At 25.4% G+C, this 16,746-nt stretch overlaps 1 protein-coding gene across 3 annotated transcripts in view; it reads left to right on the top strand.

The window, feature by feature from the left end:
• Window positions 1-11,587, top strand: part of LOC114130088 (ankyrin repeat and death domain-containing protein 1A-like) — an 80,373-nt gene extending 68,786 nt beyond the window's left edge. For all 3 annotated transcript variants that reach the window (XM_050203431.1, XM_050203430.1, XM_050203432.1), the window contains 7 exons: window positions 5,910-6,008; window positions 6,094-6,192; window positions 6,303-6,401; window positions 7,169-7,264; window positions 7,415-7,631; window positions 8,823-8,951; window positions 11,211-11,587. In XM_050203431.1, the coding sequence (XP_050059388.1) occupies window positions 5,910-6,008; window positions 6,094-6,192; window positions 6,303-6,401; window positions 7,169-7,264; window positions 7,415-7,631; window positions 8,823-8,951; window positions 11,211-11,290 (819 nt within the window). In that variant the 3' untranslated portion in view covers window positions 11,291-11,587. The remainder of the gene's footprint in view (window positions 1-5,909; window positions 6,009-6,093; window positions 6,193-6,302; window positions 6,402-7,168; window positions 7,265-7,414; window positions 7,632-8,822; window positions 8,952-11,210) is intronic.
• Window positions 11,588-16,746: the final 5,159 nt, after the last annotated feature.

Below are 16,746 nucleotides of genomic sequence, written 5' to 3' on the forward strand. Positions count from 1 at the left end.
GAGAAATTTTAGCCAATGAAAGTTTAAAACCCTCCAAATTAAAAAGGCATCTTGATACCAAACACCCAAATGTAAAAAACAAACCTACCGAATATTTTGAACGCTTAAATGACCAGTTTAAAAGTAGTACAAATTCAATGAAGACCTATTGTCACGCTACAGTTTCTGCTGTGAAGGCTTCATATTTATTAGCATATAGAATTGCTAAAAATAATAAACCTCATACTATTGGTGAAAATCTTATTCTACCCGCTGCAATAGATATGTGTACTGAAATATTAGGAAAAGAAGTGGCAAATAAATTAAAAACAATACCAGCTTCAAACAATACTGTTCAGAGACGCATTGTTGATATAAGCGAAAACATAAAACAACAATTATTAAACAGATTAAGCTCAAAACCCATATTTCTATTTTCTATTCAATTAGATGAAAGTACAGACGTTCAAAATAAAGCTATATTATCTGTATTTATAAGGTATTTTTATGACGAGAATATTCACGAAGATTTTTTGTACTGCAACAGCTTGAGCACAACGACAACCGGTGAAGATATTTATAGCTCTTTAGACAATTTTTTTATAGAAAACAATATTCAGTGGACAAACTGTGTAGGTGTAACTACTGATGGTGCGGCATCGATGACGGGTAAACATGTTGGTGTGGTACGACGTATAAAAGATGTAGCCCCGGATGCCGAATGGACTCATTGTATGCTTCACAGAGAGGCACTTGTGTCAAAAAAAATGTCAACTGAATTAAATAAAGTTCTTAGTGAATCTGTTAAAATAATTAATTTTATTAAATCTGGAGCATTAAATAGTAGACTGTTTTACAAACTCTGTGAAGAAAATGATCAAAAAGTTAAATCACTTTTACTTCATTCAGAAGTACGTTGGCTTTCTCGAGGAAAATGCCTATTCAGACTATTTCAACTTCGTCACGAAGTCTTGGAATTTCTCAACAATAAAAATTCCGATTTGAAAAACTATTTTTGTGACAGTAAATGGCTGATAAAGTTGGCATATTTAGTAGATATTTTTACCATGCTTAATAATTTAAATTTGTCGATGCAAGGTAACAATTTTGACATTTTTGATCAATCAAAAAAAATTGCTTCGTTCAAAAAAAAAATTATTATTTACAAAAAAAAAGTAGAAATAGGAAATATTGATATGTTTTTTGTACTTAGCGAGTTTCTAGAAGAAGACGACTCAGTGAATGTCAATGATATCAAAACAATTATTTCATTGCATTTAAATCAAATATCAATTGCATTGAATAGTTATTTCCCAAAAGATATTCGTGACGATTTTCAATGGATTGAAAATCCTTTTACTGTTTCTATTGAAGAGTTGAACTTCAATACGCTTCTTGAAACTCAAATTATCGATCTTTCTTGTGATAAAACTTATGAACATAAATTTAAAAATGAAACTCTTGTAGATTTTTGGTGTGCAGTATATAAAGAATATCCAGAACTTTCAATTAATGCAATAAAAAAACTTTTACTTTTTCCTACCACTTATTTGTGCGAAAAAGGATTTTCTACCATGGCCAATATTAAAACAAAACAAAGAAACAGATTAGATGTCACACATGACATGCGCATCAGTTTATCTGAAATTGTACCCCAGTGGGAAATTTTATGCAACAGTGTCCAAAATCAAAATTCACACTAAATTTTCTGTTATACTATTTTTTTGTATTTTTTATAATTTATTTTATTTATTTATAAATTAAGTTATTATTATTCAGTATATTGTATTCGTATTGTATTTTATAAAAAACTCAATGATAAAATTATAGTAAAAATCTTATTTATTTACGGCATACTTTTTTTAGGGGGGGGGGGGCGCATACCTAATAAAGATTAAATTTATGGGTCGCCATTGCAAAAAGGTTGGGAAACGCTGATATAGAACATCCGTTCGCGATTAGTGTATTAAAGATAATGCACTTTAAGATAATGCAACTTTTTAAGGCAAGATATTTAAAAAGCAGTATCGCGATACTAAATACTCATTGCTCGATGCTCAATAGGTACATTTGAAAAAAAAATAGTAACATATGTTCTAAAAATTATATTTATTATTTTTATAGTGGTCATTTAGTTAAGGAATGGGACAGCAAAAATAATAATAATAAAAAAATGATTGTTGAGTTATGATAATAGCTTTATTACAAAAAAACCATAACTATATATGGCTATCATATGAGAACATACGGTTATACTGTTATATAATTAATAATAGAAATAATTCTACATACATTAACAATTTCATTGATTAATATTATTTTTACTTTAAAAAATTCTAATTTTTCAAAAGTTATATCTGATAATTTATTCCTAGTACGTTTATTGATAAATCCTACCATGGAAAAAATTCGTTCTACGGGTCTTGAAGAGCACAAGCTGGTATTAAATCGAATAAAAAGTTTTTTTTATATAACAGAATAATTGCTAAAGATATTTAAAGATTTATTCTTATCATTAAAAAAAAAAGTAACTACTTTCAAAACAGCTTTTTTAATGGTTTTAGCAGTTTCTGGTTGCAATGTAAAAACAATAAAGTTTTCTCGTCATATCCATTACTAGAATTAATTACAAGATTCATAGATATATTATGATTTATCAGTAATGAATTGAAAAATTATTTCCAACAACCTACAGCCTACAGAAAATTGTCTGTGACAAGAAAACTTACCTGTATTTGTATTTGTAAAATAAATATTAAATTATAATAACAATTTAAAATGATATTTTCTTTAGTATTAAAAATTAATAACACTTAACATATCAATTATCTTTTGAAAAGATATTTTATAAAACACTCCATTTACTAAACATTTATCGTGATCTTAGATACTTGATACCTACTAAATAATTATTATAATAATTGAATCGTGATACGAGAATGAGAAACAAGGTACAATACATTGTACCTGATACTGCTCAACCCTGATTATAATATATTATTATTATATATTTTCTTCACTTTAGAAAATACCTCAGTGCGCATATTAGTTATTATTACTAAAATTTTCAACAATTCTTTATAAATAATATATTTAGGTATATATTATCATCGTATTACAATTAACGCAAACACGTATACGATTTCTATATTCAGTTATAGTTTATTCTGCTTATAGCGTATAGTAAGTTTGAATCCATCTAACGGTGAGATTTTATTTTCCTTAGTATCGCTATATTCGACGTCATATTGTTACCAACGTCCTGTGGGTTTTCGGTGTTGACATTCTCATAAAGGTATAACATATAGTATTGCCCCGAGGACCATCTTTAAATTATTCTGTCATCTATTCGAATACAACTCGTTTCATACCAAACGGGTCGATATCAAAAATTTAAAATATAATATAAAATACTTCGGCTTGATGCAAAATGCCAAAAATATTCTATGAGCCGTTCAGCTAGTGTGGTATTCCCAGACATCCTGTTATGGATACAAAAAAGTCGTAAATTATACATTATACAATATACATATTGCATTGGGGCTATAAGGTTCTTTTTTTCTTCTTTTTATGATTTCATTGCATCTCTCGATGGCGTTGTATTCCTAGAGTTATCGAGTGTCACATAGTAATATTATTCTTTAAATTCATTTTTTATAAAACAATAAATTACCAGTATTATTCTATAAAATTACGCTTTTTGGTTCATCAAAAATAAAATAAATTACTCAAAACAATAAATAGGTACATATTTTTATTATTTTTAAAGAATGAAAGAGAAATGATGAATTTTTAAATTAGTATTTATATTAACCACTTAAATCTTAAAACGTTGTTTTTATGAAAATAATAAACATTTATCTCTGTAGAAATTAAAAAAACTGAAATGTAATCTGTTTAATATTAAACATCATTTGTTTTTAAGTAGGTATATGATAGATACTATTATGATATAATAGATATCATATATTTGTAAAATGTTTTATTACTTTTAAACAAATACGAATAAGTATAATAAACAATACAGATAAGAGGATTTTCATTCAAATTATTAAATTGAATTTAATAACTTAATCCACCAAACTTGTTTAAAAGTTTAATACAATAATAAAAGATTTAATTTTTAATATTCTTATAGTTCTAAGTGTATTTTTAAATGCAAAAAAAGGAATAAAGTACAAATTATCTTAGTTGTTGTTTTAAAGTGATAATCAATTATGAAATAAAATATAATATTTAAAATACTAATTGTTCATAAATCTATTTTTAAATTAAAATATATATGTCTAACAGTTGGTAAATTAGTATAGTTTAAACAAAATTTCAAATTTTAAGTCGGCATAAACATGAATATAAAAATATATAAGAGAATCACTAAGCATGCCGACCTTATTTTCCTTCTCCAGTTACAAAATTATTCAATGTAAAATTTTGAATATGTGCTATGCATTATATAAAAAATATATTTATGTAAATGGTGTTGATTCTATTTGGAGATATACTCCATTTTTAATCGAATTATTGATTTAATTAATTCTTACAAAGTAAATTGTAAAATATTAATTTTGAATAAAATGTATTAATAACATTATAATAATATAAAACATATTTTTAATCGAAACCTGGGTGAATATAAGTCAATTAAACTAATATATAATAATTTGAATTTAAATAATAATAAATATTTTTTTCTCAAATTATACGTTTATGAAACTTTTTTTATGCTTAAATGAAGCTTGTATACATCGTGATGATCGAATGGGTCAATACGAAAGACATAATCAATTGAAAAAATACTTTGATGTATGTTCTCGTAAATAGAGTATGGATATTATTATAGGTGCAATATCAACATTTGCCCTTAATTATAACAATTTAAATTACATGGTCTTACCATAACGATGCTTTTTGCGTTTTCAGAGAACCAATTATAATAATAAGGGGCATATTTGGCCCTAGTAAATAACGTTTCCGATAAAGGTTTTACCTCATTTTATGTTATGTGTGATATTAAATATTTTTCACTCCATAATTTGTATATGATGCCTTTTATGAGATGTCTATGAGACAAAAAAAAATCCATAAAATATGTGTGAACCAAAAAGGAAATGTCGATAACCAAGTCACATCGAGCCCTCAGGGTTCAAATCGTTATATATATATATATTCTATACATTCTACATTCTACATTTTTGATTTTTAGTACGACTTCTAAACAATACATGCTTGTAAACGATAAGATAATTTTTCAATAAAAATTTAAAAATATGAATGTCCTCATGGAGAAAACTTTACAACTTATAAAAATAACTGACCCCTTTTATGTATATTATATCATATACAATGCATTTTATCTTTAATGAAAGCTTTACTGATTATTAAAATAGCATGATCTTAATAAATTAATATTAATTTCACTGTTTAATTACACTTAAATTATAGCGCACTCAAAATTAAAATATAAGTATTAACTGAAATAAAAAAATTAAAACAATAAAATTACAGTATTTTATTATTATTATTAACAAATACGAGTACATAAACACGTTGTGCATTCAAATTTAGCTATATTAAATTTTCCATGCGCTTAAAAATAAATAGTTAAATATTGGATTGTTATACTATCTAGTACTCTAAATACTATACAATATGAGTTGGAATAGACTCATAATGTAAATTGTCTATAGACTATATAGCTATATTATTTTTACATTCATAAGTCTTCACTTAAAATATCAGTGTCTATATTATATCTTATAACAAATATAATAATATATAATATGCACGACTAAATTATCAGTTTTCGTGATGTAGTAAATTTATAATCTATCAAATTAATAAATAGGTACAACTATGTCCTAAAGCTCATTTGTTTAATATTTAATTTAAATGAAAATTTTAATTATTGAATTGTATTTGGACGTATCTAGAAAGGACTGACTGCGTTGCACATAGCCAGTAGCCATGGATGTCGAGGAATAGTGGAAATGCTATTAACAGCCGATTGTGACATCGACAGACAGAGCAAAGTAAATAAAATCTGCACAGAAAACGAAATATAAAATCGTCGTATTTATAATAACTATCAAAAAATTGTATTAAAAATGTTAACAGAATGGGAACACTCCTTTGCACATGGCATGTTTATCTAACAACGTCGTAATTGCAGAAATACTGATTGCCAAAGGCGCCGATCTCAATGCCTTAAACACGGTAAGCTAATGGGCGTATTAAGCATGTAGCATATCTGATAATTATTATTATTGTATCGGCTGTGTGAAAGTATTATAAACATGAAATGTAATTCTTTTGGAACGACGCAGAGGTTGCAGTCGCCGATTCATATAGCGGCAGAACAGGGATATTCGGAAATTTGTAAGCTTCTTTTGAGTGCCGGAGCCAACATCGAACAACGCGAACAGGTCAATATGCATATTTTAGTTTATAATAATATGTTAATACGAAAAATTCACTTATTAAATAATTTACCTGATCTATTGTTATTATATTCTTGTGTTTTATACAATGCAAGTGGCTTTTAAATTCAATTGATAGTATTGATATATTATTATATTTTTATTTTTAATCAAACTCATTACCCTCAATACATTGTTCACAGAGAAATACATATATAAACATTAAACCTAAGTGGGGTTATTGCAATATATTATATAATATTATTGTATGATCGTGTATGTGATTTACATTTTATTTTTTAAACCTTAAGAAAAAAACATTAATGAAAACAAACATAATCGATGGAAATCGTGTGAAGAGAGGTTTAAATTGTCAACAAGAAAATATCAATAATATTCATCCACGTTCTAGTCTATAGAAAACAAACATTTAAACAAAATTGTTGACGTGTGAAATATATAAAACGATTTATATTTTAATATTTGCATAAGAATTACTGTACTTCATAAGTCAGTATGATTTTATTATTTTCATGATATTTTCAATACTATATAAGTTGTTATATCCACCAAATCTCATAATAAAATATATTATATATATCACTTAATATCGAATTCCGTGTATTTTATTTTATTATACCTATTTATTAAATAAAACTGTATCCAAACAAGTTTAATAAAAATACATAGCCGTAACATTAAACATTATTAATGGATACGTTCATGACTAGATAGTATTTTGTAATTGATGTTTTATTTTATTTTCTACTCAGGGAGGCAAAACACCATTATATATAGCAGCTAGAGGAAGTTTCACTGCTATTGTGGATATGATTATAAAAACCGCTCGTTTAGAATACACACCCAAGGTGCGTAATTTTCATGACGGAAAATATACAAACGTACAATTAATGCGATCAATTTATTCATACGTCACAGTTAAATCATTTATCGTCGCGATGAACTTTATATTTTATTATTATTAACGATTAAACTTGTGTTTTTGTATGCGTGCGTAGAAACGAACTAGACCGAAAACGCCAGAAGAACGGAGAAAATGGAAGTGCAATCCGGACTTGGACGTTTCAATAGCGTTGCAAGAGACTGATGAAAATCTAGAAATTATTCTACGAAAATTATCCCACAAACAGCTGAGTCCCGGTGAATGGAAAAAACTGGCTCATTTATGGGCATTCACAGATGAACAGATCAAAGCGATCGAACACCAATATATAGGTAATACTTACGATGTTTAGTTAATTTTTGATTTGATTAATCATTAGTATTTTATTTTTATTTTTTAAACTATATTATATTATAAAATTAAAATAATAAAATATTAGAATAGTCTACTGAATTAAATTAGATCACCTATAAAACCCGTTTTAATTGTAAAATCAATACATGCACTAAAATATCGAATTTCTTATCATACCTATACATAGTTTAATATTAGCGTTTGAGCTTCTTCTATTTTTATTTTCAAAATATAATAACATATATAATATAGAGAAAAACATGTATTTCGTTATATTTGAATCTTTGAGTTTATAACGTAAATATATATATATATATATACACTGCTTTCTAATATTTTCTTTAATTATATCAATTTATTATGTTATTGCTTTTTAAACTTCGCATTACCAACTTCATCCATAAATTTTTAAACTTGATTTTATTGAATATATGATACCATTAGTGTATTTTTATTTTCATGTTATACCCAATTTAACGTCATCTTGTGCGTTATTGTTTGTTATTATTATTACTTTTTTTTTTGAAAATATACTTCTTTTCCTAATGATGTATCTATTTTTCTCTTACTGTGTAAATAGCTAGAGTAATTGATACGAACAATAAAGCGATTGTGTACTTATATATAATGTTAAAATGTTTACGAAATAACGACTAAATACCTATCGATATGTGTTATTTCGCAAATTTCGAATTAGATATTTTTAGAAGCGTATTAAAAAAATCAACAATTTCTATAGCATAGAACTATAAAAAATGTTCCATTTATAAAAGAGCTTTTGGTAGCCCTGATAGGAATTTCACCATGTATCATTAAAATGTAAAATACACGAATACTTCAGTACCTACAAGTATTTATATACCATATATTCGATAGATCCATTACAGATTACACCACAAAACGTGTAGGTTTTTTAGAATTAAATGCTTACCCAACCTGTTGTCTATGCGGAATTACTTACTAACTAAAGATGAATTATTATTCGAATTATTTTATTCCCGTGACCAAATACTTATTTTGCAGCAACTATTTTCTCGAACACCCATCACATATAACAAAATATTTTGATCACTGGCCACATATATTGTTTCGTGAAGTACTCGTAAACTCGTAATATACTGTTTAAACGTTTGAACAAATCAACAATAACGTAAATATTTTGTTTACAGGACCGTCCAGTTACAAACAACATGGTTATAGAGTGTTAAGAATTTGGGTCGATAGTCTGGGCCCCGATCTCGACCCTATAGAAGAACTCATCGACAGTCTCAATACGATTGAAAAGAATACGCTAGCAGGTAACTTAGTATTTCGATACACATATTATCCAACTATAACTAACATTAAGTAATAATTTTTTTGCTGACAAATTATCATCATTATACGCGAATACAAATATGATAGTGGTGGTGGTGTCTTAAAAAAAAAAAAAAAAAAATTTGAATCGTTTATTATTATAGCTACAGCTTATACTATAAACAAATATATTTCATCTAACTACCTGAGATTTAGTATTTTTTCTACGCTATCTATTTATCTATATTATATTCTATATAGTTTTAGTTTAAAAACAACAATTTTTCTTATATTTTTATTTTTAATCCATCAAATCTAAACTCCAAATTGTCCGTCTCATACACTCATATACTCGTACTTTTAATATACGAGACGTTACGAATTCGATAAAATGGTATTGTTGATGGATGAATATCAATAATATATATATATTTATTAGGAATTCCATATAAATACAACGAATTTAATTAATTTCATAGTAGGTAGTCTAGTAAACACTCACACATTCAATGTGCTTACAGGACATATTCACGCATACGTAGTACATATGTAGTAACTCATGTATTATGAACATTGATACCCAAGCCAATTATATTTTTGTCGTTAAAACATTATATTTGATCAGCTATTACAGCGTAGCATATATTTAGTACATTCTAGTATATTATTCATTAGGGCCATGTCCCGTGAGTATTTATTAATTTAAAGTACTTGGATAATGGAGTTTCCATCGGCCAGCAAATGATTTAAAGTTACTATCACTATACTAAACGATTCTTGAAAGGCTCTGTAGTGTAAAATAATTAAATACATAAGTTAACATAATATTTAATAATAAATTAGATACATCACACATTATATTTGTATGATTCGAAAATTTAAAAGTTAATCAATACGTTGCTGTTTGAAGATTATTTTCATTAAATATAAACTAATTGGAATATTATGCGACATATTAAGCATAATAAAATGCATTCATTCATAATATAATCACTGAACACTAGTTTGCGCAAACTAATGTTTCTCTATACAACAAATACCAATAATTACTAATACAAATTATTTCAAATACAATTACCTATAAAAAATAAGGTAAATATATTTGGTGCAAACTATACCCAGTATACCTAAATTCCTCTAGAGAGTTCTTTATAAATAATAATAATTTTATTTTAAACGACAGAACATAAAAATTCCAATTTAATGATTTGTATGTAACCATCTGCACGTTTAGCTAACTTAGAGTATAATTATGTAAAATGCGTTATTAAATGATACATGTAGATGGTATAATGATTCAGATTTTCGTATTATACAATAATATATTGGAATATAATACAACCGTGACGAAATATAAATTAACATATGAAAATAACACTGATCTGACATTTAACAGAATTGACAGAATTGCGCAGTAATCTTATAAATAATAACTATTAAATTATTCAGAGTTATTGAAAATCACCATCACGTACATAATCACGTTATAACATGAAGTTATTAATCGAAAATATTAAATATCAATAAGCTAAATAATTTTGTGTGATAAACCAGAGGGGAAGATAAGGCAATATAAAAAACAATAACTGTGTATAGTCATGGGCGCCTATTGGAGTGTCAAGATAATATAGGGTACTTGCCCCCTACTGTGCAAAAAATATTATGAGCTTATAGATCAATAAATATGGTATATTTAGATTTATATGTGAAAATAACAATAAACCTTTATTATCTTACATTTGAGAATTTCACCCCTCTTAAAATTTTACCTATAAGCATTGTGCATCCATGTGTGTAGTAAAACAAAGTTATATACGTATAGGTTAAATTAAATTAAATATTAATAGAATCGATTAATATTTAATTCAAATCAGTAACTGTTCTCAATGAAAAAAAAAAGAAATTGAAAATGATAGGTAAATTATCAGAATTATTGGAATTTTTCAATACATAACGTAGCGTTTTAATTCTAAAAATTTATTTCTTTTGGATGGTAATACGCTACATGCTCAATATACTCGTAAATTATAATGCTAGAATAGGTTGACCATATACATTATACACGCATAAACATGCAATTTAGATAAAAATTCAGTATACGAGATTTGGTCGGTATTCTATTGAAAGGAATACTATATATGATAATACTGATTAAAATAAATTATTACTATTTCCATAATATTATAGTTCAATTTTTTTTCATATGTATTATAATTTTATTTTTTTGATTGTTTTTGTATTAATATTTTTATTGTGTTCAGATGCAATCTGCAAGAAATTAATGCGGCAGAAAGAAAAAAGTGAGAAAAAACCTGAAGACAAAACCTGCGTTGTTTCTTGAATAGACGTCACATATTTTTGTTCTTGTTGATTTTCAGTTTATATTTTTCATTTTTCTTGAAACGATTTTATGAACAATAACAGTATACCTACAGTTTTTAAATTGTTCAGCGTTTATATTATTTCGCTTTAATATTATATTATATATAACATATTTATATTTAATGTGTAAGATATAATATAATATTATTCACTTAACTGTATGCCTGTATAGTGTTATCAAATGACTCTTGGTATAATTGATAACTAATATTGCATACGCTAATATAATGTAATACAACTAATACAAGCATAATAATTGCGTTATGATTTTATAAATTATATTATTTTCATGAACACGATTTTAAATAACAACAATACAGTTGTTTCAATACTACCTATATAGTAATAAATGTGTTTAATGTTTGAAACATACATTTCACACCAATGTTGCTCAATTATTATGATGTGCAAAAAAATATTCTTGTCTATCAAAATAATAATGGTTATCAGTTTATCACTGCCCAAATATAAAATACCGTACTTGTGGCATCAAGGATGAGAAGCTCCATTGTAAATAAAAATTTATTGTAGGTAAAGGGATGTAGGTAATAGATAAGTAGTGATATTAAATTTGCTCTCGAATTGTTAGTTCGTTTAAATTCTATTGACTTGTCGCGAAATATAAATGTGTTAATAATGTGCATCATGATTCTCTGGCTTCAAATATTAAATAATTGTTTGTGGAATAGAGCCTATACTGTTAGGTATTAAATACTTAAGTTGTAACGGTTGTAGTAATTTGCACGGTGACGTGTACTGTGTGGAAAACTTCACTTGCCCAAGGCTGCAAAGTAAGAGTTGAGTCACGAATCTCCCCACACGAAAAAATAAACAACAAAATAACAAAAAATAAACGTAATTAAAACATCTGAATTTATTTTTGCCCAAAACAAATATTCCACAGAATTTTATTTCAATCATAGTGACAGTAGATATATTGTTTTAAAATAAATATAATAATGACGCTAATAACGTCATTTTTTAACGAATTGAACAAGACTATGAAATGTGACATATCTTGTTTTATTGTCGTATGCAATTTTGGCTGCGTTGTTGACTTCAATACAATAGTCTGTTTGAAACTGAATTATTAATTCCACCATCACAGTAAGTACACCGAGTCAAAGTTTATTTTTTATTACGTATATCCGATTACATTTTGATTTTAAAAACACATTCTGGACGAAAGAAAAGTATTTAAAAAATTTAATGAAAAATCTTCTCCCTTTTTTTTTAACCTAACCGTGGTTTAAATTAACTTTATGTATTATTATATATCTGATCCGAATAAAATTTTAGGTAAATTACAATCGAGTACGCTTTTTAATTTGTTAAATTTCAACACGTTGCCAAATTCAATTATTTTTTACATCATAAACAATTTATAACAATACAGTGTATCTATGTATTATGTAGCTGTTCGTATAAACCACATTTTGTGTCAACAAAATAAATTACCATTTATTGTTTATACTTATTAATTATATTAATATTAGTAAAGTCATTTGAAGTGTAATATTTTACATACAATTTCATTAAATTTTTCGTTTTAGTATTAAAATTTAATTTTTTGCTTTAATTTGCATGAAACTTTTTTTGTATTAAAAATGCGTTATATAAATATCTAGTAATGGTAAGGCACAAATATATGGGTATGCTAAACCGTCATTTTTCGACTCGTTTATCAATGATAAAATAAACGTGACAACTTCGTAGTTCCATAATATTATGTGTGATAAATGAGTCGTGAAATGATGGCTTAGCATACCTATTATCTATAGTGCCCTAGTAATAGTTGTTTTCTCTAAAAAATAAACGAAAATAATCAAGTTTCACGTGATTTGCATCCAGTAACAACTAATTGAATAACTTTCCTGTCCCTGAGTGTATATCAAAAATATATTTCATATTCTGATTAAATTTATCTTTTAAAATTTCCGTGTAAATGATACTATAGCGTTTACTTATTATATCGCACTCCATCTTATTAGTTTCTCGAGTCAGCAAAGACTTTTTAAAATTACAAGTGTGCTATTTAACCGTCCAGACCAAAAAGTTAAAACGTGCTCAATCGTTTGATAGCCATATAATGTCATACCAATTAGTGTTTTGTAACCGCACATCAATATAATGTTAATTGTAAACCTAGTACCTATATAATAATATTCAAATCAAAACAAAACATAAAATAATTAATGAAAATCTTTTTTTTTTTTTTTAACTAAATTCATTAACTAGATACGTCATACTAATATGCTTATGATACCATAAGTTCTATGTGGTGAAGGTCAACATCGATTTATCACCAAATCAATACTTATCGAGGACGTCATAATATAAGAATAATATGTATCTAATCCGGGAACACGCAATGTACACGCATATAAGTATAATAATATTTGTTTATAAATTTCCCGTGATATATATTCGTAGAACATCTTAGTTGAATATATTTATACTTGTAACCTGATTTTATATTATTTATCTTCCTAAAAAATCTGTGTAGTTTAAATTAATTCATTTTTGTTGGTTCGCTATGAAAAAATCGTGTGAATCTCTCAAATTGTAGGTAAAAGCAACATGAGACATGCAAAAACCTTCAGTTTTCTGTTCACAAATGAACCTAATTTAAAGGACACCACAACATTATTATTTTTTTTAATTTAAATTTCAAGTTTATTGGTGTATTATTTTAATCAACGTAATGAAAACGTTTTGGTAAAAATCCAAAATTAAAAAAATGATGATTCAACAAGATAATGAGGTATGATGAATATCCGTATGTCGTCATATAGCCAATGACTGAACAGCCTGTAACAGTTTTACTTGTAAAAGTAGTTTGATTTACTCAATGATTTTAGTAACATAAAATAGTTAAAATAGTATTTCAGAATTATTTTTCCCATAATCCTAAGTATATATTTTATTTGCTTAAGACGATGGTGTAATTTAAATTTTAATATTATGTTGTATATTATTATTGCATACATATTATAAATTATAATTCATGATTCACGTCGTATTGCCACTTGGTGTAACTCATATACACACACAAATTAAATTTTACGAAATTGACTAAAATAGTTTTACCTATTTTAGTATCTACTATAAAAAAAATAGTTAAAATTATAATTACACTAATTACACCCTCGTTCTAAACACAATAAAAAAACACTTAAGGTTACAAAAAAAAAATTAAATTAAATATTATATTTAACAATTGAAATTGCCGTGTTAATCTAGACACTTTTGTACTCAACATACGCCGACGTTCCAAATTCTGTTTTATGACATCACAGGCATATTTTAAAACGTTAGTATCTCATTGAATAATTATTATTTATAAGTGTGAGACCCACATCTTATTTCTTAGATAAAGGCATACTTTAAATCTAAATAAACTTGTTTTTAATGTTGTGATGTCAATTGATGAAATTGGAATGTTATCATAAACTCAATAATCAATTTGTGATCAATTTTAAATTTTTATTTATCCATTTAAAATATATTTGTATTTTAATTTTACTTTGTTGTTATTAAATAACTTTTATTATTCATACCGTCAGTACTCATTTTACTTATTATACGTAGGTATATATCATATAATTCTATTTTTAAATAAATTATTATTTTTGAAATCTTAGTCTCAAATAAATATATTTATTATTTATTTATTATTACATTTCTCACGTTGATTTAGTACTTTAAATAATTTTATAATTTTATGAAAAACAAAAAAAAAAATTGTTTAGATATAAATGTACTTATATATTGTCTAAATTATAAATTACATAGTATACCTTAAGCAATTTAATTATACTTGGCACTTAAACAAATATATAATTTAAACCCTTTTTATCGTACATTAAAAACAATAAATCACTCATTCAATTTTGAAAAATATTGAACTAACCCCATAAGGCATAGACAATAATACCTGTCAGCTGTCACCAATGTTAGTCATTAAAATAGACATAACAGTTTTTACTAAGCTACTTAATACTTTAATCGTTGAATTGTTTTCACAAATTATCGAAAATTATATTATATACCGACATCGTAATCATTAAAGAATTCCAATTTTATAAATGCCCAAAATTATATGTTATATAATAATTAACATTGTATTAAATTTAAATTTCTATTTTCAATATTTCATTATTTTATACATTATAAATTAATTATTGTATGACCATCGTCTATTATTTATAATAAATTCACTTTGATTTTTTTTTTTAGATTCTTAAAATGATAAATTTATTAATCATTATGGATTGTTAATAAAGGTTTAAAATTTTTATTCCAGGGTTTTTAATCGTTCTCACGTATATCATAATTATAATTATATTATTTAGACTCATCTTCCATTTGTAATTTGTATATTTCAGTTATTATTAATTATTTTAATTAATATATGTCAAACTTTAAAGAAATGTTTATATCTGTGCGTAGAAATTATTTATTTGTTTATAATATATATGTAAACATTTATATAAATTATTCTTTTAATTTTTAAAATTTGTTTTTATTGGATTAATATTTATCTTTTTGTGATTAAGAATTATTTAATGTAAAATAAAATTTTACTTTTTTATGTTATCCATCTTTTATAATATATACTATTTTGTTTTCTATAGAAATTGTACACCTTGGTGTCTGAGTCAACTGGCCATTTTCATTATATTTTTTATAATATCTACTATTGTATTTCTTACACTCAAACAAAAATTTAATAATTTAATTAAAATTATTAATTGACCTAAATAATGATTATCAACAATGACTTTATACACTCATCGAGTGCTTTTTCGTGTATAGATTATTGAAAAAAAAAGTTTTATAGTTGTTTGTATTAATTATAAACTGTCACTTCAAAATAAAACAAATATAAAGGGATTTAAATTCATCTGTATTATCCTAATTTGTATTCGCAGATACTATCAATGTTATTATAGTTATTAATTATTATTATTATTTTATCTATGTTTTGTTGTACATGATTTTCAGTTACGGTTGTTGATTTTTAATGACAATAAAATAATTTATATATACTCGAACCACTAACTTACATTATGATTTAAAAGAACAACACTATGACTAATTGGAAACATCGGTTGTTTTAAAATAATTAAAAACTGTAATGTATAATTAAAATCAAAATAACTAATAATAACGAAATAAAATTTGGTTAAAAATCTAATTTTGATATATCATGGGATATATAAAAATGTTGGCCAACTGCGTTTGTTTTTTTTTGGTTTAAACTCGTGTTTGTTAGAAAAAAAATATGTGTACATACGTTGTTACATAAAAATATATATTACAGCCGGCTATATAATAACTTTATAGGTAATATTTTATATTTTTTATTGTATTGCGTATTATATACTAAATCATTTTCAATATTCCAATACA

The sequence above is a fragment of the Aphis gossypii genome, chromosome 3 (genome assembly GCF_020184175.1).
Source record: "Aphis gossypii isolate Hap1 chromosome 3, ASM2018417v2, whole genome shotgun sequence".
In the NCBI taxonomy this organism is placed as follows: domain Eukaryota; kingdom Metazoa; phylum Arthropoda; class Insecta; order Hemiptera; family Aphididae; genus Aphis; species Aphis gossypii.